The sequence below is a fragment of the Salvelinus alpinus genome, chromosome 18 (genome assembly GCF_045679555.1).
Source record: "Salvelinus alpinus chromosome 18, SLU_Salpinus.1, whole genome shotgun sequence".
Lineage (NCBI taxonomy): Eukaryota > Metazoa > Chordata > Actinopteri > Salmoniformes > Salmonidae > Salvelinus > Salvelinus alpinus.
The window spans coordinates 22683655-22707074 of NC_092103.1; the positions used below are offsets into that span (position 1 = coordinate 22683655).

The 23420-nt window shown below is 40.8% G+C and overlaps 1 protein-coding gene across 1 annotated transcript; it reads right to left on the reverse strand.

Moving 5' to 3' along the window:
* Positions 1-267: 267 nt before the first annotated feature.
* Positions 268-11660, reverse strand: LOC139544022 (sphingomyelin phosphodiesterase 4-like). The gene is given in 21 exon segments (XM_071350690.1): positions 268-437; positions 439-726; positions 954-1082; positions 1179-1310; positions 1397-1627; positions 3568-3773; positions 3924-4087; positions 4259-4356; positions 4522-4612; positions 4747-4889; positions 5621-5710; positions 9010-9081; positions 9180-9312; positions 9519-9670; positions 9779-9831; positions 9948-10056; positions 10175-10250; positions 10376-10512; positions 10726-10812; positions 10966-11056; positions 11524-11660. Coding segments are annotated over 20 exon segments (2466 nt in total). The 5' UTR covers positions 11005-11056; positions 11524-11660; the 3' UTR covers positions 268-401.
* Positions 11661-23420: the final 11760 nt, after the last annotated feature.

Sequence of the window (23420 nt, forward strand, 5' to 3'; positions counted from 1 at the left end):
TTTAACAAGGTCAGTTCTAGACCTTTCTAAAACTAGGCAACATTAACAAAAAATAAATACGTTCGGGTATGTCTATTTCGGCAGGAACCTACATTTTCCTCTACCATTGAGGTAAAAATACTAGTGCAAGAGTCTTTATTACACCTGTAAATCTTGTAGTTTGAGGATAATCCCCACCATCCTTTCATTGTTCAAGTGACAAACATTCAATATCTTGTTAGAATTTTAAATCAAACAACTATCCTTAACATATCAACCAGTAAAACATTTATATTTAGCATAACGTCATCCAAACAACAACGCAATTGCATTTATTTACAAGATTAAAAAGGAACAACATCTATCACAATAGGTGGCCAAGCATGAAGGCAAGTGGCAAAAAAAGCCATTTCATTCTCCTGCTACTGGGACTTGAGTTTATCTCCAAACAGGGCAACTTAAGAGTCCGTAGAGAAAGCCTCCTGTGAGGATGAGTAGTGTGCTGGACATGGGGCCAAATGAGAACAGTGCCACAAACAGGTAGAGCAGTAGAAGCATCAGCAGGGTTCTGTAGCTCGCCAGCATGCGCAGGCTTAGCCGCGGCCGTCGGTTCCTCTCTGCTGTTAGTCGCGTCTCTGGGCTCCTGCGCATGCCATCTGCCGCGGCCTCGGGGCTGGCCAGGTAGTGCCGTCCCAACTCGCCCAGGAAGTCCGGCCGCGAGCACAGAGCATCCATGTGACCTCCGAACTTTGGATGGGAGAGGGGCAACAATGACAGGCCAAAACAGACAGAATTCTGACTTCTATGAAAACCCATATTCTCTTAGTTCATCTTTTGGGTGTATATAACAGATGTACATATTTCAGAATAGATCATGATAGTTAACAGCACTGCTGAGGTCTCACAGTCAAATAGGAGATGACAGGTTCAGGGTATCAGTTTTGCAAATTGCAAAGAATTGCCATGTCACATACCCTCTCATTCACCAGAGATGAGATCTTGAAGAACAGTCTGACCAGGATAGCGTTCTCATAGCTCCTGATGGGCTGAAGCTCCGGGTCCCCTTGGTACTCTATCTCAAATCTACGCAGTCCATTGATGACCTGCAAAAACATCACATATTTAACTGTGTGAGAGATGTGGAGACACATCCCTTATGTGTTGGGGTTTGGTTATTAAAGTTGAATAAGTAGTCTGACCTGCATCCGGCCCAGGTCTGTGAGGATGAGTCCGTTCTTCCCTTGAACACAGTCTGGTAGCTGCTTGGAGTTCCCATCGTCCTGACCAGAGCCTAGGGTTGCCATCAGCTGAGACAGTTGTCCTACATTCAGCTGTAGACAAAACATAGCATGAGTTGAGGAATTAAGTCTGCATTAGCTGATGCTAAATGTTCAGGAAAAGTGATGTGTAAACCTACCCGAAATATCTGACAGAGGTAGTCCAGTGACCTCTCCAGAAACTCATGGGTCTTCTTAACACACACCCCAGTGTCATCCACCTCTCCTCCATTGAAGGTGTAGTTGAGGTCAGGGGAGCCCATTCCAAACCAGGACATGAAGGAGTTGTTGGCCGCCACCTCAGCTGACTGATCTGATATCTTCTTGGCGGTCTGCCTCGCCTGGTTGATGATCTGAATGAGCTTCAAGACCTACATCAAAGAGGATGACAACTGACCACGTTTATATTTGGTCCATCTAAGACAAAGGGCAGGCCTAGGCAGTTGGGTCTTGTGATAAACAAGAAGACCGTAGTCTTACCAAGACAGTCAGCAAGCAACTGCAACACAGAGTGCAGTTCAGAGATCTAATCTTGCAGAATGTAGCTAGCTCATTTTACTAGCACTGGGAATATCCAGGGTCCTCACGATACAATATGTATTGCAATTTGATACTGCAATTTTATTGTGATTCGATGTTCCAAATATATTGCGCACTATACAAAACACTAGGACCACCTTCCTAATATTGTGTTGCACCCCCTTTTGTCCTCTGATCAGCCTCAGTTCGTCGAGACATTGACTTTACAAGGTGTCAAAAGCGTTCCACAAGGATGCTGGCCCATGTTGACTTCAATGCTTCCCACAATTGGGTCAAGTTGGCTGGACTTCCTTTGGGCAGTGGACCATTCTTGATACACACGGGAAAATTTTGAGCTTGAAAAACCCAGCAGCGTTGCAGTTCTTGACACTCAAACCAGTATGCCTGCCACCTACCCTGTTCAAAGGCACTTAATTTTGTCTTGGCCATTCACCCTTTGAATGGCACAGACAATCCATTTCTCAATTGTCTCCACGCTTTAAAATAAATATTGGTTCTTTAGCCTGTCTCCTCCCTTTCATCGACACTGAAGTGGATTTAACAAGTGACATCAATAAGGGATCATAACTGTCACCTGGTCAGTCGGTCATGGAAAAAGCATGTTCCTAATGTTTTGTACACTCATCGTATGTTTGCTACAGAGGGACAAGACAGCCATAATAAACATTTGTTTTCATCAGTTATGGAAATGAAAGTGCTGAAAACATGTTGGCTCGAGCTATAGAGGAGAAATACCGAAGCTTCGGTGCAGGTACAGCCGACTAGCATATTGATACTGGTCATATCAATATAATACCCCCCAACCTTCCATTTTACCCAACTGAGACTAGTTAACTAATACAATTAGTGAACAGTAAATAGTGCTGAGTTATTAGTGCTTTTTGAAGTTGGTTCAGTTAGATTATTTTTTTTTAAATGATCTTGGTTTTCCATTTAGATAATTTGGGTTGAATGCTGTAACACATAAAACAATTAAAGTCCCATGATGGTAGTGACTGACCATTACTGCTTATCACTTAACCATAATTTATTCACATTCAAATATTTCAGGTGTATTACATTTTTTATTTGATTACTTTATTATTTAATTCCAAGTCATCTCTATATGCTGTCTGACAAATCACTATTTTGTACTTCTTCAAAGTAAACTTTTATGACTGCTGAATAGCAACTATCAATCACTTAGATAATGTATTTTCAGGTAGACATACCTCGAAGCAACAGCTGCACTCTAATCCCCTTACAATTGCACATTCGTTGTCTCTTCCATAGCAGGCGTAAAAGAAACAGACTGGACAAGTAGATGCACAATGGATTATGGTCATTGTAGTTAATTACCATGTTTTAATGCACAAAACTATGTAGAATATTGGCCTGTTTGAAAGTACAACTCCTTACTACGTCACACAGTTCAGGCTGGATCTGATTGATCTCTAGAGAAACTGTGCAATGTGCGCATTGAGCTCACAGAAAAAAGGAAAAAGAAATGGAATTCAAATAATTTAACTGACGTTGGTCAATTAGGTGTTTAAAAGCGGAAAAAGACATTGCGGTTAAAATCGCTCAGCACTAAGAGTAAGCCAAGCAAATTCAATCAAGTCCACACAGATTGTGCTGATAGCTGGTGACTAATGTTAGCTCACTAGTGGCGTGCTTAGAAATCTCAGATCTTTTCTCCCAAAGGTGGGCTCAATTTCAGAACTGGGATTTGCAAACTATCTGGAATTGAAATGAACTCTATCGCTAGTATGGTCCCCTCCGCTCCACTCACCGTGCCCCTCAGCTCCGTGCCGAACATCTGTTTATACTGACAGTCCTGGCCCTCCAGACCATACACGTGGCTCTTCACCCTGAACACCCTGTCTGTCACCACAGGCTGCCGGGCCGATAAAAAGCTGCCACCGTGGCCCGGCGAGAGGAAGCCCTGGTGCTGCCGGTGGTGGAGGACATGCTCCGGCTCCAGAAACAGCTGCTCTCCTGGGGAGAGACAGGAAGTGGAAGGACAGGAAAATTACATTAGGACAGGGCAGTGACAGCTCAGACTGCTGTAGCTGGACCATTACATTAATATTAGTGCATATACGTCACACAAGTATCATAAGGCTGGGTGACTGTTTTTGTCCTTACCTTTCTGAATGATCTCTGATAGGTTTGGCTGAGCGAAGACTTTGGCCACCCTGAAGACCATTAGTGCATTTTTGACGTTGACCAGGTCTGTGCGTACCACCCTGTTTAGGAAGCCCTGAAAGAGCTTGGTGTACATGAGCAGGTTCTCCTGAACAAACAAGCTCCTGAATTTTTTGTTGAGAAAAACTGGTTAGGAAGATTGATATAAAAATTTGAGGCAGCAATAAGACAAATACCCAATTCCTTGTCAGTACCTCAGAGTCAAAGACTTGAAGGAAGCACTGCAAACACATTTATTCAGCCTGACCCATCTGGTGATCCAACAAATAACTCACCATTTCTCAGGTACACCTTTGTTCTGGTCTGTCTGAAGATTGGTCTTCTCTCCTGTGTACCTCCATGGCTGGATGTAGCTAAGCCACGTCTCCAACACCTAAACATAGAAATACAGTGGTGCTTTAGAGATAAGAGCACACAAACATTTTTTTCTCCATTATAGAGGTGGTGAGTTGTATTGGTTGGACCCAATGAAAAGTTGTGATTGACACAAACACCTCACCCAAGCTGAGAAGGTTGAGGATTGAGCTGTGATACCTACCACTCTGAAAGAGGCATCTAAAGGCCAGTGACCAAAGCAGTGCTGGAGGAACACATATAGCTTCTGCTGGACGAAACGATGGACCACCACCCTAGAGACAGACCAACGACAGCGCCATAGTGAATTAGAGGCCAAACGAGATCCAGACCATTTAAAGTTACAGTAAAGTTTGAGAGAATGTCGACCCTAATGTCTGACCCTGGTGGTGCTCACTGCTCAGCTCACCTCTTCAACTCCTCCAGGGGGCTGGTGTGGGAGTGAGCCGAGGAGGAGACCTGCTCAGGTTTCAGGCTGCAGGAGAAGGCATGGAGGTGCTTCACTAGGAGACGAACCACCAGAACGTGCTCCTCTGTCGGGGTGAATGGCTCCTGAAACAGCAGCCAGTCATACACAAATCCACAGGGACAGCAGCCAATCATAAGAAGCTCCTCGGATAACAATAACCAATCACACAGCGGGCTTGGAACATAACCCCTATTCCTGGTACTGTTTCTCAAATGACCCTGCTGTTGAAAAAGTCTCTGGAAAAGGCATTCAATGTTTCTAGCTCAGAAACAGGCACATACTTTAAATTGAGATTCAGGCCCATTATTCTTAGAATGAGGTAGACAATTTGATGATGAATTAATTGATTTAGGGCAATGTGGTTATTGAGGTTTTGAATACTGTAGTATTGTTTGCGCAGAATGGAAAAATGTGAAATGAGAAAGACAAATGGTACACACATTAACCACATAGTAACATAGCAAGACATGCTTTAAAAGAAAAAGGGTGTGCGCACATGCGCACAAATTAGAATGTCAATCTCTTCAAATTCTCCTTTCAAGGATATTTCTCTATGGGCCATATTCTACTGTGAGATGTTGGTCTGACATTATGTCAAAATGGTGTGCTGTCAAAATGGGGCCCATCCAAGGATAGGTCTTTGACTGGTTGCGTTCAGGCAGTTGGTTTTATAGAATGCACTAACAGCATTCAAATGCTTTCTTGAAGAGAAGTACCCTTGACCTTCCTGTCCTAACCTTAACGCTACTCTGTCTTCAGGGCCTAGGTTTACCTCCAGCAAGGCTAGTGGGATTGAATGAAAAGGGAAAAGTACTTGGTATGTGTCGAGGGTCCCAGAGCCAGGAGGGGTCAGGGGTTGGCACAGCATGCTGGACATACTGAGGCGATACTGCAGCAGCGCCAGCTGTACGACCCATCACAACCAGGGGAGGAAGAGGGAAACATTACAGTGGGGGAAATAGGAGAGAAGAGGGAGGTGAACATGAGAATAGAAAGGATAGGGTGCATCCACAAAGAAAGAGGTGAAGACCAAAAAGGGGAGAAAACAAGTAGAAACAAAAGATAAAGACAAACAGAAATATATTGACCACATGAACACAATGCTATGGCAGCTAGAGTGATGTAGTAGCCCTTTCACACCAAACACAGGAGGGATAAAAACCATTCATCTCTACAATGAGGGAAACAAAACATGGTTAAAAACAGATTTGTTAAAGGTTTTTGGGAAGAACGGTTCAAAGGTAAAAGGATTGTTTTGGTCCAATGGCCATGACCAGTCGTTTTTTTAGGGGGGAGAGGGAGTACTGCATCTCTTACACTATGGAGTAGAGGTCGACCGATTATGATTTTAACGCCAATACCGATTATTGGAGGACCAAAAAAAGCTGACACCGATTAATCGGCCGATTTTTTAAATGTATTTGTAATAATGACAATTACAACAATACTGAATGAACACTTATTTTAACTTAATACATCAATAAAATCAATTTAGCCTCAAATTAGTAATGAAACATGTTCAATTTGGTTTAAATAATGCAAAAACAAAGTGTTGGAGAAGAAAGTAAAAGTGCAATATGTGCCATGTAAGAAAGCTAACGTTTAAGTTCCTTGCTCAGAACATGAGAACATATGAAAGCTGGTGGTTCCTTTTAACAGGAGTATTCAATATTCCCTGGTAAGAAGTTTTAGGTTGTAGTTATTATAGGACTATTTCTCTATACGATTTGTATTTCATATACCTTTGACTATTGGATGTTCTTATAGGCACTTTAGTATTGCCAGTAACAGTATAGCTTCCGTCCCTCTCCTCGCTCCTACCTGGGCTCGAACCAGGAACACATCGACAACAGCCACCCTCGAAGCAGCGTTACCCATGCAGAGCAAAGGGAACAACTACAAGTCTCAGAGCGAGTGACGTTTGAAACGCTATTAGTGCGCACCCCGCTAACTAGCTAGCCATTTCACATCGGTTACACCAGCCTAATCTCGGGAGTTGATAGGCTAGAAGTCATAAACAGCGCAATGCTTGAAGCACAGGGAAGAGCTGCTGGCAAAATGCAGGAAAGTGCTGTTTGAATGAATGCTTACGAGCCTGCTGCTGCCTACCACCACTCAGTCAGACTGCTCTATCAAATCATAGACTTAATTATAACATAACACAGAAATACGAGCCTTAGGTCATTAATATGGTCGAATCCGGAAACTATCATCTCGAAAACAAAACGTTTATTCTTTCAGTGAAATACGGAACCGTTCCGTATTTTATCTAACGGGTGGCATCCATAAGTCTAAATATTCCTGTTACATTGCACAACCTTCAATGTTAAGTCATAATTACGTAAAATTCTGGCAAATTAGTTCGCAACGAGCCAGGTGGCCCAAACTGTTGCATATACCCTGACTCTGCGTGCAATGAGCGCAAGAGAAGTGACACAATTTCACTTGGTTAATATTGCCTGCTAACCTGGATTTCTTTTAGCTAAATATGCAGGTTTAAAAATATATACTTCTGTGTATTGATTTTAAGAAAAGCATTGATGTTTATGGTTAGGTACAGTCGTGCAACAATTGTGCTTTTTTCGCAAATGCGCTTTAAAAAAAAATAAAAAATCAGTTGGCTGTCTTTGTTAGGAAGAAATAGTCTTCACACAGTTCGCGACGAGCCAGGCGGCCCAAACTGCTGCATATACCCTGACTCTGTTGCAAGAGAAGTGACACAATATTCCTAGTTAAAATAAATTAATGTCAGCAGGAAATATTAACTAAATATGCAGGTTTAAAAATATATACTTGTGTATTGATTTTAAGAAAGGCATTGATGTGTATGGTTAGGTACACGTTGGAGCAACGACAGTCCTGTTTCGCGAATGCGCACCGCATCGATTATATGCAACGCAGGACACGCTAGATAAACTAGTAATATCAACCATGTGTATTTAACTAGTGATTATGATTGATTAATTGTTTTTTTTATAAGATAAGTTTAATGCTAGCTAGCAACTTACCGTGGCTTCTTACTGGATTTGCGTAACAGGCAGGCTCCTCGTGGAGTGCAATGTAAAGCAGGTGGTTAGAGCGTTGGACTAGTTAACCGTAAGGTTGCAAGATTGAATCCCCGAGCTGACAAGGTAAAAATATGTCATTCTGCCCCTGAACAAGGTAGTTAACCCACCGTTCCTAGGCCGTCATTGAAAATAAGAATGTGTTCTTAACTGACTTGCCTAGTTAAATCCACCAAATCGGTGTCCAAAAATACCGATTTCCGATTGTTGTGAAAACTTGAAATCGGCCCTGCCGATTAATTGGTCGACCTCTACTATGGAGGACCACATACTTTAACTATACATTCTAACAGAAGAGATTTGAGAGGTGTATGGATAATGAAAAAGTGTTGGCTAGATTATATTGAAGTGATGTAGAGATGGCAACCAGCTGAGCAGCCAAATAAACAACAGAAGGGTACTGAAACAGTGAATGGAGCCACAGACAGCATGCACAGGTCTAAGAGAAGCAAAAGCACTACCAGATACACATGCAAAAATCAGTGCAGTAAATTTGCACTGCAGTTGCCCATATGCCAATAATTCAGCAACAAAAGAAAATCCTCCAAACAAAAAGCCTGCCTTTCAGATAAAATTAGAAATGCCTGATCCCATGCCCTTTTTGATTGGGTTGACATTGAACTTTGATAGTATTCATGTTTCATAATCTATGCAAATAATGATCGTCAAGACAAACTAAAGCCAGACCTCCCTCTGTCTGATTTTCCAGTTACCCTCAAAGATGCATTAGGAATAAAAAATAAAACTCATATACAGTATACCTATGCAGTGAAAAAGGAGATGGATACAAATCACATTTCTATAGCCCAGGTGAGAGAGTGCACATCTTATTCAGATAGAAATATTCCCCTCTAGTTAAAAAGAGTACAGTGGGACCCGTTTTGTGTCCCAGTTGTGAAAGCCAGGGGACAGGTTGATTTGATGCAGATCACCATGTGAGGCAAATGTCAGTGTGTGAGTGGGGGTGGAGTAAGGCCAATCATGGTACTCGATGGGGTGAGCCCTGCTGTGGTTCAAGTGAGGGGAGGGGGGGGGGGGGGGGGGCAGTGGTGATCAGCCAGTCAGCCGTGCGGTGCTGCAGTGCAGGTGAAGGGGTTGAGCCTGGTAGTGGGAAGTGCCATGTGTGACATGCTCTTACCTTCACCTGGGGGGACTGCAGCTTCTGGTACATCTCCAAGGAGTAGTGATGCAGCCACATCTCCACAAACACCTGGGGATAACACACACACGTCTTATTCCCGATTCCCTAAACACCTGACTGACAGTCACACCAAATCCATTCATGGCTGACAAATGATGGAGGCTCACCTGTAGTAATGCCTCTGACCTCCAGATCTCCTGGGCTGCAGGGTCAGCAGTGACTGAGGGCTGATGGGATATGTGGCACTTAAGGAGGCTGGTGCTGTGGATGCCATACCCTGCAAAAGGCACGCTGGGAGCCCTGGACACCAAAGACATGACAGTGCGCACTGAGTTTCCTAGCATTAGGAAGGAAAGAGAAACTAAAAGGAGGAAAAGGAATAAGAAAGTATGTGCTCTTATTGGATAAGTTCAGGTAGCATCCTTCAAATGTTATCACCCCACTGATCACAACCCTGTTAGCACTGTCACACCTGACTTTGGAGTTCTATCCCCACTGTAGAGTACCTGGGAGCAGGTGGAGACACAGAGCCTCTTTTGTAGGTGAATGGAGAGGGGGGAACACTGCCCTCTGTAGGGAGGAAATACTTAAGGTAGGTGTCCACTAGCACAAAGTATGCACTATCCAAGCTGCTCACATGCTGTCCTAGAGAGTAGTTCTGAGAACACAACATCAAAACACTTGTGTGAGGTCAAATAATATAGTCTGATTCATGTATCACAAACTATCAAAATAAGATATTGTTATGACAGTTGAGCATTGTTACCTTTGGTGTGATGAGACTGGAGGCAAACATAAACATGTAATATTCAAAGGGATCTGAAGAGGGTTAAGGACATACCACCAGACTATAAAATACACTAAATCACAAACATACATTGTCAACAATGTTTTTGAGAAAGCGAGGGCCGAGTGAGTTTGAGCGTCAAGGATACTGAGTGCCAGGCTGAGTTTCTGCAGACCAGACAGAGGAAAATGCAGCTTGTTGTTTAAAAGTGGGCAATCTGGGAGGACGCCTTCCTGTATGGACACCTTTACAGGACCCTGCAAGAGGGGGGGGGGGAGAAAAAAGAAATAAAGTGGTTAGTGTAAAAAAAAGTTGTGGAAGACCTTGCTATGTATCAAATAAAAAAAGTTACGTTTAAAAAGAGATGCGACTTACAGGCAGAAAGCTGACTGGTATTTCATATTTGTACTCCTCTGCTTGAAGCTTATACACAAGCTTCATCATTGAACCACTGAAAATCACATGACCATAAATAAATCAGTAAATTACTGCTTTTCTAAAATTCAACGTCATAAAAGGTAGACAGTGGACAGAAAGACACGGGAACACAAAGACAGACATAGGATGACAGACTACCTAGGATTGAGAAAGTCCATAACGATGTTGTACTGATTGCTGCATGCCTGCAGAAATCGCAAGTTCCAGCCCACGATGACGCCATCCAGACTGCCAAAAACACTCTCTACCAGCCAGGGGAAGATCAGGTGCAGCTCCTGCAGAGAGATATTAACTGAGGATTAATGTTATTAGGTAACATGGTTGAATTGAACCAGGTTCAGGCACAAGGCTGACTGACTAAACATTGACATAGTTGGATATTGATGATCTGACCTATTTACAGAAACATGCTCTTCCTCCACTGCCCCCTCCACTGCCCCCCCCCCCCGTCTGTATAAACAACACTGGTTTATACAGACAAACTGTACCTTTGCAGGGTAGTCATCAATGACCTTCACCAGCTCCTGGCAACACTGAGGAAAAGGCTTGGTGGTCGAGTCAATTTTCAGGTTGGCCTGTAAAGAAAAGACAACATAATTACTGCTGCCACGGTACTATGCTAGGTATTATGTGACAATGACTTGGCTCATGACAAATTCAAGTAGGCAACAAGAAGTTCACACGTTGCTCATGACGAGCAGCAACACAATATAGAAGTTATAACTAACCAGAAGGAAACTGGGCTGTTGCATGGCTGGGGCAGCCATAGAAAATTTAAGTTAGACGAGACGGGGTCACGATTCAGAATCCAATTGACACCTGGATAGACAACAAAGCAGAAATGGTTCAGAGAGGCTTTGTTGATATTGTGATTATCTATATCCAACAAATTAGAAGCATAGCTAACTACAGTTAGCTGGCTAGCTACCCAGTGAGGAGCACATATGGCTACAAAACGCTTAAACACCGGAAGCAAGATAGCCAATAAGCCAATCAAATGTAAACGTGGCTGAAACTATAACCACCAGTAATTACATAGCTTTGCGTTGGATAACTAACGTTACCTAACATCAGCAAGCTAGCACTAACGTTTGCTTGCTAGCTAGCTAGCCAGCCAGCCAGCTAACTAACTGTTTGTGAGCTACCGTTAGCTGGCTTAGTTTAGCGCCTAACCCAGTTGACAGTGTGGCAGGCAGCAGCTAACAATGCTACGGGCTGACAAAGCAATTTGTTTTCAAAATAGCCTCATCTCAACATACACTGGGTTAACTTAAAATGTTTCTTACCTCCCTCGACAAAAAAATGGCCAGACTTTCCAGTTCATCAAATATATGTATAGCTCCTCGTCCTATCTATGGGTTCCAATCTACCGCGTTTCTATCAGAAACAGCGAAGCGAAATTATGTCATTTCCCTAAAGGATGTGGTACGCGAACTCGTGTGGATCGTGCCTGAAGGAAGAGCCAGGTACAATCTTGTAGGTAGATGGCAGTGTTGCCACCTCCAAAAAGTTTTAGTAGACCTAGGCCATAGAGATAGATAGAGGACTCATCTTTGTATCTGTGCCATTATAGCGTCTGTGAGCCTCAATGGCGCTGCCCATGCTATCTCCATTTTAAAGTAGTACATTTTCTTCTTCACAATAGGCTGATCCCTCCTGATGACCCGGTTGGACATGACTCCAACAGGGTCACCCGGAGGCATCAGCTAATGAAGTTGGAAGTCCCCCCCAGTTGACTACTTTAGAAGCACTCAATGGCGCTGCCCATGCTAGTACAACCTTTTGGCCACTAGAGGTCTCTATCCTTCTCTATGTCAGGGTTAGGCAACCCTGGTCCTGGAGTGCTGCAGGCACTTCATGTTTTTGATTTAACCAACCTGGAAGACCAGGTGTGTTGAATTTAGGCAATCACTAAACTGATCAATTAGCTCAGTTGGTCTGGTCTGGTGTGGTGTATAGTTGGGACAAAATCCTGCGGCACTCCAGGAACCTAGGTCGAGGATGAAAGCTGGCTCATAGGCTACATGGAATTGTGATAAAGTAATATTACTTACTGCAGGGTGGGATTACCGAATGGTTGTGGTCCCCCAGGAGGTTGGGGGCACCCCCAGATAGCGTATGATAGCCAAATGTGTAGAATTGCAGAAAATTAGCTTTAAAAGCTCAAAATTCTCTGTCAGCCTCATGGCAAAATGTGTAGAATGGCAGGAAATTAGTTTTAAAACTGATACATTTTCTCTTAGCCTCATGGCAAAATGTGAACAATAGCATGAGATGAGCTATAAAACAGCACACTTTTTTTCTCTGACCCATGGCAAAAAGTGTGGAATGGCTGGAAATTAGCTTTAAAATTGCTACATTTTCTCATAGCCTCATTACAAGATGTGTAGAATAGCATTATAAAACGGCACATTTCTTCTACACAAAATGTGTTGAAATGTACAAAGTTAGCTGTCTCCCCACCAATTAAAAAAAAATCATTTTTCCTCAAAAAGGCCCATGGGCCCCAAATGCTGCAGTCCAGCCCTGACCTACTGTTAAATATTGTTACATTTACATAAACTTTCTAAGTATATCAACAATCAATCAGGTGAATCAATCATCATGGATGGTAGATTTTTTCAAACCCCTTGACTGAAAGAAACTAACTCAAGATAGGTGCAAAGTATGCTTTTTGCAAGTACAAAGTTAAGTGTGCTTAGTGTGGCCTAGTATGTGGCATAACTATTGGTTTGTGTGTATCTTTATGATGTGTTTTAATTTTACAGTGACATGCCCCTGTGTTAATGGAGTATTAAATCCCAGCGGAACAGCCTTACAAATCGTATTACATCCTGTTTTGATTTAAGTGCGCGCATCCCTCACAAATACCCTTTGGAGTCCCCTGTCCTGCCGGGAAATTAGGCAGTGTGTCAAAATTATTAATCAATTGCTGATTAATAATTCTAATTTCATCACTTTAAACTGCAGAGCGTTATTGCAGGCGCATCCCGGTCTAGGCGTTCAATAAGCTCCTGTCTTTCTCTGTGGGGTTTATCTGATCTGATAATACCTCTGATTAAAGGGACTCTTTACATTTAATGATTATATTTGTTCATAAGGATAATGCAAAAACAAACAGGATTACAGGACAATAACCAGATTTCTAAGGATAATACAACATTTAAGCACCAAATATCCCCTAAAAAGAGATCCCCTATAGTATTTATGCTCACAGAAAGTTGAATGAGGTACTGTATGCATCCCATGGTCCAATGACTCTCTGTCCTTTTGGAGCATATTTTAATATACTATTACTATAATACCCGATTAGGAAAAGAAAAGGCCCATGATCAGTGATAATACATATGGCAGTGGAGGGAAAGCACATGAATATAATAATAATCAGATTAATTTCCCTCAACTCCAAACCCCCCTCCACCACATTTACATAATACCACTAATGTGGGTTTTTACTGGATGGGATACAGCTTTTGTCAGATTTGACTTTTTATAGCAGTTGGAATTTACGCAGCAGGTTAGGAAAATTAACGTATCAGGTTAGGATAATTAGGTTACGGTTAGGAAAATGATTAGGGTTAGCTAAAATTCAAAATAAATGTAACTTTTTAGTTAATTTGACAAAAGCTGTATGTATCCTTTAAAGCCATGACCACTAATGTGTGACCAAGTCCCCATTAACCCATGGCATCCCGGAGAGAACAATTTTAGGCTACAAAGACCCCGTGTGGCATTGTGAGCAATACCTTTTCACCTTTTCAATAAAACATTTTAACAGGTTCCTTAGCAACAGTGTTGAGAAACAAAAATCTTGCCCTAGTTCCTCTGCTTCCTCTATGACAGAAATGCTAATTGGCCTCATGGAAGGCACCACTTAAATGTGAAATGAAAGCAGATGAATAAAGCTGTATGTATGCATGGTATTCATGAATAATGTGAACCAATTCTGTTCACTTTGATTGCATAGGTTTAGTTGCATAGGTTTGAAAAATGTTTTTGGGAATGAGAATCAAGGAGGAGAGGGCACACACAAAGACAGTGATTTTCACTGAGACATTCCAAATATGGCATTATTGTATTCTGCATATGAATACTAACCTGCTTATTTCAATGTTGTTTTTAGACACACACCACGTACACACACTGCAGTTCATGTTGTGTATGTAATTGTTAAGATAGAAGACCCAACAGCCTAGTTAGTTGGGTTTTGTAGCACACAGCTGGACAGCAGGCGGAGCAGTGTTACCAAAAATATATATTTTTTATAATAATAGGGCTGTAGGCCCACAGTGCAAATGATGACTAACAAGAAAAAGCAAATGACTGAAAAAGGAAATTGTATTTTTTAGATAGGATAGGTCTATACAGACGACAGGTGGATCCACACATGAAACAAAAAGATATCCCAAAACAAGACTCTCATTTTTTACATTTTACATAATAAAATATAATGTGGAAATAATAATGCATTTTAATAAGCACAAAACATAATATTGTGTCACTGACACTTCAGAATGGATTATCCCAACTATGCGTGCACTACACAGGAAAAGTAATGGATGAGACAGGCGTGCTAGTGCGCTCCCCAGAAGAACACTCAACGTAAAACTCTCAAGATAGTGAGTAGCGGTAGAAATGTTACAAAGAAACAGGTCATTTTTTTCAAAATAAGCAACGTAATGACATGGTCTAAGCATGAATGTAAAGAACAACAATTTCGGACACATACTGAGCTCTAATCTGAGCATGAATAAATAGGCAACTTTGATGAAACCACACACATTGATTCAACATCTATTCCACGTTGGGTCAACGTCATTTCATATAAATAACGTGGAAACAACCTTGATTCAACCAGTGTGTGCCCAGTGGGATGTGACAGCACACAATATTAAATGGGCCTAGTCTACTACTAGCCCAGCAAAAAAAGTTATTCCAGTGTCATGTGAAAAATCAAGCATCCAGGCTAGCCTAAGTACCAGTCTGTTTAGCTAACATTCCACTCCTTGTACTCTCTGTTATATGACAATGATGTTTAGCATGACAGGAGGGGCAAGGAGTGGAATGATAGTCAAACAGACTTATACCTAGGCTGCATTTTACAGTAACCTCATTAGTAACCTCATTAGGATTGATAGAACAACATACGTTTGTGTTGACTGGGAATAATGTTGTTGACTCATCCTAAATTGGAGAACAAAACACACAAAAAAACACCTCAAACTTGTATCTCAAATAAGACAGTTCTTCTTCTATGGTGTATTGGTGATCGCACAATTTAATGTGCATCCCGCCACCTACTGTGCGGGATTTAAAAAAAAATAACAAACTAAATCAAACAACTTTTCTGTAAACATTTTTACAGATCTGATCCCTACAGCCTACAGGGCTTCAGATGTAAAATCTCAAAGTCTCAAAACCTTTTCTGCCGCAGCCACAATAATGTTCAGTTTCTTAGACTTCTTTGAGACTTGAGCCGTACAGTTTATAACTGTGGCAATCAAAGCCACAAAATCCACATTTTTAACACACATGTTTTCTTTTGACTGGCAGCAAACAACAGACTGTGATGCATCCACTACCATATCTTCACTAGCATCACTTGTTTTCTCAATTCTTTTAATCGCCTCCGCATAAGAGATTTGATTGATCACTTTTGCCACCTCAATCTCCTTTACCCTTACAGGTCATTCCAGGAATTCAGAATCATGATCCCCACAACAATTGCAACACCGTTGTCCTTCTACACACCGTTCTTCAGTATACTCTGTCCATCTGTACACTGCAGTGGTTTGGGGACAAAAACTCTTACAGCCTATCTTACATAACCAAGCTTTACATGCGTAGCTAGGTGCTCTTTATCAAAAAACAACAGGACTGACATTTTGTTATTTTTCTCCATTCACCAAGCAGGTCAGATGCCGGGCACCAACCACACCATAAATTATCTTCAGGTATTCAACCTGAACAGAAGGTGTCATCACCCCTAAGATGACTCCTTTGACGGGTGCTCTACTCCGTAGTTCAAAGCACAACACTTCTGTTGTCCGGATTCTTTTGAAGCCCACTGCAATCTTCCTCTGTTCTTCAGAAATACAATCAATCAAAATAAGACCACTCCTGGTCCCTTTGACACATTCCATTTTTTCCCACGCAAACTTCACCATTTTTGACACCTTAAAACGCGTCTCCTACATATTCATCCTTACTCAACAAACGCATTCCAACAAGAAGCGATTCATTATGATTCATACACTTGTATCCTCCACTCCAATTTTAGTCAGTTTCCTTTTTGTTCCAGTTTTCGACACAACTGTTGTCCATTCAGAACATTCATCTTCACCAACTTTGCTTGACGTGCTGCTTGATTCGAACTCAACATCCACTTCCGCCAGCTTACTCCCTCCTCACACTGCTCTCTCAGCTGCCCAAACAGACGGTTTCAAAAATGCTTGCTATTATCATCATCCTGATGAGGATGAGTTGGCCAATTAGTGGTCTACTCATATTATCAGTATACGCACACACAATTCTGTTGTTGGGTTACACCCACACAATTCCGACACAGAAAAGCAGCTTTTTAACATATACATAATTTTAAAAAAATTGTAAGGAAAATGTTTTCACTCATATTGTAATTAATTATAGGTAATATTTCATAGAAATCTGGAAACACTGGACAGTTACTTTATAGTCATAAAAAGAAACAACAAACCTGGGGCCTGGGGGTGGGAGCTTTGTCTCTGGCACAGATAATAAGAGAGCAATATTGCAATCAACCTGCTTAGGTCTGCGCATAGTTTTTTTCAAACCTGTTTTACTTGGGATTGAGGGGAGGACAAAATAAAGGTGACCGCTGTCACTTAAGGATAGGAATGATGATGGTGTCTAAGAATCGTTGACAGACATGTTCTCCACTTTGTTCTGGGCAAATCAACCCTTTTATCAAACGGGGCCTCATCTATCAGTGCAAAGACGAGTATTGAAATTATTTCGCCAGCCACAAATCAGACCAATGGATCGGCCTTTATTTGAGACAAGACTATCATCACTCTGCTGCTGCTGCAATGGGAGGAGTCAGGCATTTAGGGGTGTTCTTTTCTGTTCCCATTGATGGATGTCACCTTCTTGACCACTCTGTGACCAAGATCACCTGGAGAGGAGCCAAACCATCGGTTATTTTTCTCTCTAGCTCCATATTGTACCCCAAGGTGAAATCACGGAGGGGACTGTGGATCTGTTTCTGTCCGTTCATCACACGCAAGATCTCAGACAGCACTGGCCCAATTTTGACAAAACTTGGGTGAATGAGTCGTCTTTGCCATAGAAATACGGTATTTAAAAATGTATCTCAATTGGCCCAAGGGGGGGGGGGGGGGTGCCTCATTCTCAGGGGGAGACATGTTTACTGTTGCCTTGTTTTCATATGTCAATCAATATCAATGGAAAAAGACAGACCATAATAAAGGACATGGATAAATGAACTCTGTATCGTCAACAATACCACCCATGTCCTTAATTTGCTGCTCGTTTTATGATTGAAGATTCTATGCTTGACCTGAATTCTACTATGCTATACTATGTTTTTAGCATAATCTTTGATGATAAGTTGTTATAAAAATTGAATGTAGTCATGAAATGTACACTTTATTTATTAGACCATTTGAATTAATTGCTTATGTGACCTGATTGGTTGCAGGTGTGAATCTGGAGAATGCAAAGCCACCTGTTTCCTACAAAATGGTGGTGCATTTCCTGCTTGAGCTGCTTTTGTCTCCTAGTCCTACACCAGACTTGATAAACTGGAGAGGGGCCAAACCATTTGGCCTCTCTCCCTCTACATGTATTTTATTTTGTCAATCAATAAAAAAAGGAAGACCATAAATGAACTCTCTATCATCAACAATACTACTCTAGTCCTTAATTAGCTGTCCGTTTATTAATGAAGGTCCTCTGATGCTTGACCTTAATTGTACTCTGCTATACATTTTTAGCTATCCATAGCAATATCTTTGCGCTTAAATATCTTTCCTGTATAACATTAGAGCAGGTCCAATCACTGTAGATGTAGAAATTATGGTCTCCAGTATGATCTCAATTGACGTGATGATCGATTTGCCCGTAGGTCAAAAGCGAAGCACCGCCGCAATGCGTTACATTTTAGAGCGAAGGCTGCAGCAGAAGCAAACTCCTTTGTCGGCGACTCTTTTGTCCGCGCGCCCCCCTGCGTGTGCATGATTGGCTGAGGAACAACGCCTGTGCGTGGTTGGCTGGGGAACGACGACTAGATGGTGACTCGGTGGGGAAACTTTTCTGAAGGCTCTCATATATTGGTTCACGTATGCCCTAAAATAAGAATGTTTATATGGGCAGAATATTGTATATGCATTTGTTAATATGGGTAGAATATCGTATAAAAAAAAAAATATAATTCTTCCTTTAGACAGAATAAATAAATCCGGGTTGGGTGAACATCTTGAAAAACAAGCCTACTAACATTAATTCATTAATAAAAAACGTGCACAGTATACAGCTTTTAACCCTGTTATAGTAAATGTTCTTTCAATTTGATCTATATCATCTAATTATCAATATAATAAAACTAGGCCTATGATTTACTTGAATAGGCCTATAGCCTACTCAAACATCATAATTAGCTTTAGCAAGGAGTGCCGATTCATTCATTTCAAGCACATTATGATTAATGTTTTTAGAATAGGTTAATTATTAGAGCTTCTGCACGCTGTTTGTCAGCAGCACACTAAATCTTTCCATCGATTAGAGTGTTAGGCTATAGTGATCGGCACCGACAGCCTATGTAAAGTCATATCAGTATGCTACCAGCTGCATTTTGTCGATATGAAAAGGCAGTGTTGGAAAAAGTACCCAAGTATCATACTTGAGTAAAAATAAAGATAACCTTAATAGAAAATGACTCAAGTAAAAGTGAAAGTCACCCAGTAAAATACTACTTGAGTAAAAGTCTAAAAGTATTTGGTTTTAAATGTACTTAAAAACGTATTCTTAATAGGGGGCGCTGTTTTCACTTTGGGAAAAAATCCCAAATGTTCTAGATCATACAATATGCATATTATTATTACTATTGGATAGAAAACACCCTGAAGTTTCTAAAACTGTTTGAATTATATCTGTGAGTAAAACAGAACTCATTTGGCAGCAAACTTCCAAACAGGAAGTGAAAATTCTGAAAATGGGGCTCTGTGTCAGGGCCTGCCTATTCAACTGGCTTATATTTATGGATCTGTATGCACTTCATACACCTTCCACTAGATGTCAACAGGCAGTAGAAGGTTGAATGGGGTGTCTAGCTTGATGTGAGGCCGAATGAGAGCTTTTGGAGTGACAGGTCCGCTCTTTTGTCAGTTTTCAACTGCGCACAGGGGAACTCCACATTGTCTTCTGAAATGCGTTACGTATACACGACGAAATGCTCCGGCTCTGATTTTATTGGATACATATGAGAAAAACATAATAAAGTAGGATTTTCAACCGAGTTTGACCAGTTTATTCAACGTTTATTGGGACTTTTGGAATTTTTCGTTCCAGGCGCAACGATTTCTTGGACATGTGCCCTCCACATGGCTAGCCAAAGTTGCTAATTCGACAGAAGAAATGGACATTCTAAAACCAAACAACGATTTATTCTGGAACTAGGACTCCTTGCACAACATTCTGATGGAAGATCATCAAAAGTAAGAGAATATTTATGATGTTATTTCGTATTTTTGTGTTTTATGTTGGCTCCAACAAGGCGGAGAATTGTAGGGCGCTGTCTCACAATATTGCATGCTGTATGTTGTACTAAAGTTATTTAAAAAATCTAACACACCGGTTGCATTAAGAATCAGTGTATCTTTCATTTGCTGTACAACATGTATTTTTTAGTAAAGTTTATGATGAGTTCTTTGGTTAGATTAGGTGACTGTCCAAAATATCTCCGGACAATTTGGTGCATTGTGGCTATGTATTCACAATGTAAAACCACGATTTGTAGCTCTAAATATGCAAATTTTCAAACAAAACATAAATGTATTGTATAACATGATGTTATAAGACTGTCATCTGATGAAGTTGTTCAAGGTTAGTGATTCATTTTATCTCTATTTGTGGGTTTTGTGAAAGCTACCTATGCGGTGGAAACATGGTGAAAACATGGCGTTGTGTGTTTGGCTATTGTGGTGAGCTAATATAAATATATATTGTGTTTTCGCTGTAAAACATTTTAAAAATCGGAAATGATGGCTGGATTCACAAGATGTTTATCTTTCATTTGCTGTATTGGACTTGTGATTTCATGAAATTATATTATATGATATCCCTGTCGCGTTAGGCTAGGCTATGCTAGTCAGCTTTTTTGATGAGGAGGATCCCGGATCCGGGAGGGAGACTCGTTAGAGGTTTTAAGTATCAAAAGTAAAAGTACAAATCATTTCAAATTCCTTATATTAAGCAAACCAGATGGCGCCATTTTATTGGTTTTTATATTTACAGAAAGCCAGGGGCACACTAACACTCAGACATAATTTACTAATGAAGCATGTGTGTTTAGTGAGTCCGCCAGATCAGAGGCTGTAGGCACGACTAGGGATGTTCTTTTGATAATTGTGTGAAGTGCACCCTTTTCCTGTCCTACTAATCATTCAAAATGTAACGAGTACTTTTGGGTGTCAGGGAAAATGTAAGGAGTAAAAAGTACATTATTTTCTTTAGGAATGTAATGAAGTAAAAGTAAAAGGTGTCAAAAATATAAATATTAAAATAAAGTACAGATACCCCCAAAAATGACTTAAGTAGTACTTTGAAGTATTTTTACCTAAGCACTTTACACCACTGTGAAAAGGAGACGGGAATATGACTGACCTGCACTGCACATAGGAAAATGTCCAGACGACTGTGAGCTGATTGACCAATAGGCTAGGTGTTCTGAAAGCTTAATCATCTGAACAACCCCTTTTGGCCCATCAGCGGAACAAGTCTTGCTGAGTCCATGAGATGGTGTGCTATCAACGGCAGCACCAATTTATCAAATGTTCATATTGATATTTCAGGCTACCCTGTGAAAACAGTTTTCATGGGCACACAAATTCGAAGTGATGCGCTTGAAAAATCTAATGCTTCTAACCGAGTCTCCTAACTTGCGTTGTTCTTCAATAGGCAATGCCTAGGCTAATAGACCTACTTGTTGGATGCACGTATCCAGCTGTTTGTTAGGCATAGTGATATTGTCAACCATCATCAGCTGATTACAGTCAAGTGACAAACAGCTGTTGTGATATAGCACTTGATGCAAAAGAATCCGGTCCGGAAAAGAGTGTTCAGAAAGAATATCCAGAATATGTTAATGTCTTGTTTGTTGCACCAGTGAAGACAGTTTTGATCCACGTTAGATCCAATCCAATACCCCTACATTTATGTTGATTATCTGCTATTGTCTACAGATTTACAGTAGGGTCTACAATATTTAACAGAGGAACCACCAGGGTCTTAAAGATTTAACAGAGAAACCACCAGGGTCTAAAACACTTAACAGAGGAACCACCAGGGTCTTAAAGATTTAACAGAGAAACCACCAGGGTCTTAAAGATTTAACAGAGAAACCACCAGGGTCTAAAAGATTTAACAGAGAAACCACCAGGGTCTAAAATATTTAACAGAGAAACCACCAGGGTCTTAAATATTTAACAGAGAAACCACCAGGGTCTAAAAGATTTAACAGAGAAACCACCAGAGTCTAAAAGATTTATTAACAGAGAAACCACCAGGGTCTTAAGTATTTAACAGAGAAACCACCAGGGTCTTAAAGATTTAACAGAGAAACCACCAGGGTCTTACAGATTTAACAGAGAAACCACCAGGGTCTTACAGATTTAACAGAGAAACCACCAGGGTCTAAAAGATTTAACAGAGAAACCACCAGGGTCTAAAATATTTAACAGAGAAACCACCAGGGTCTTACAGATTTAACAGAGAAACCACCAGGGTCTAAAAGATTTAACAGAGAAACCACCAGGGTCTAAAATATTTAACAGAGAAACCACCAGGGTCTAAAATATTTAACAGAGAAACCACCAGGGTCTTACAGATTTAACAGAGAAACCACCAGGGTCTAAAAGATTTAACAGAGAAACCACCGGGGTCTAAAATATTTAACAGAGAAACCACCAGGGTCTAAAATATTTAACAGAGAAACCACCAGGGTCTTACAGATTTAACAGAGAAACCACCGGGGTCTAAAATATTTAACAGAGAAACCACCAGGGTCTAAAATATTTAACAGAGAAACCACCAGGGTCTAAAAGATTTAACAGAGAAACCACCAGGGTCTAAAATATTTAACAGAGAAACCACCAGGGTCTTAAAGATTTAACAGAGAAACCACCAGGGTCTAAAAGATTTAACAGAGAAACCACCAGAGTCTAAAAGATTTATTAACAGAGAAACCACCAGGGTCTTAAGTATTTAACAGAGAAACCACCAGGGTCTTAAAGATTTAACAGAGAAACCACCAGGGTCTTACAGATTTAACAGAGAAACCACCAGGGTCTTACAGATTTAACAGAGAAACCACCAGGGTCTAAAAGATTTAACAGAGAAACCACCAGGGTCTAAAATATTTAACAGAGAAACCACCAGGGTCTTACAGATTTAACAGAGAAACCACCAGGGTCTAAAAGATTTAACAGAGAAACCACCGTGGTCTAAAATATTTAACAGAGAAACCACCAGGGTCTAAAATATTTAACAGAGAAACCACCAGGGTCTTACAGATTTAACAGAGAAACCACCGGGGTCTAAAATATTTAACAGAGAAGGCATCAAGGCAATGAGTTAATGTTTTCATATGTTTCTGTGCATGGGATTGGACACCGAGGTCGGCTACTTTGCGTGACTGTGTAGGATAGCCTAGGCTGTTGTAGGAACACCCAAAGGTATGTCCTTTCTATTATCCAGGACATTTAATGACAACAAGTTAGTAGCCTAGTGGGCTTATAAATACATTATTTGGTGATTTTTAATGATGTAAATCATGATAATGATGATGGTAACAGATGGACTCTGGTCCCTTTAATCATAAACTATTGTTACCTTGTGTCTCTGAAATCACAATATTTCCATTTCTAATGTCATGTGACAAATTTATTTTTAAAATTGAAACAACCAA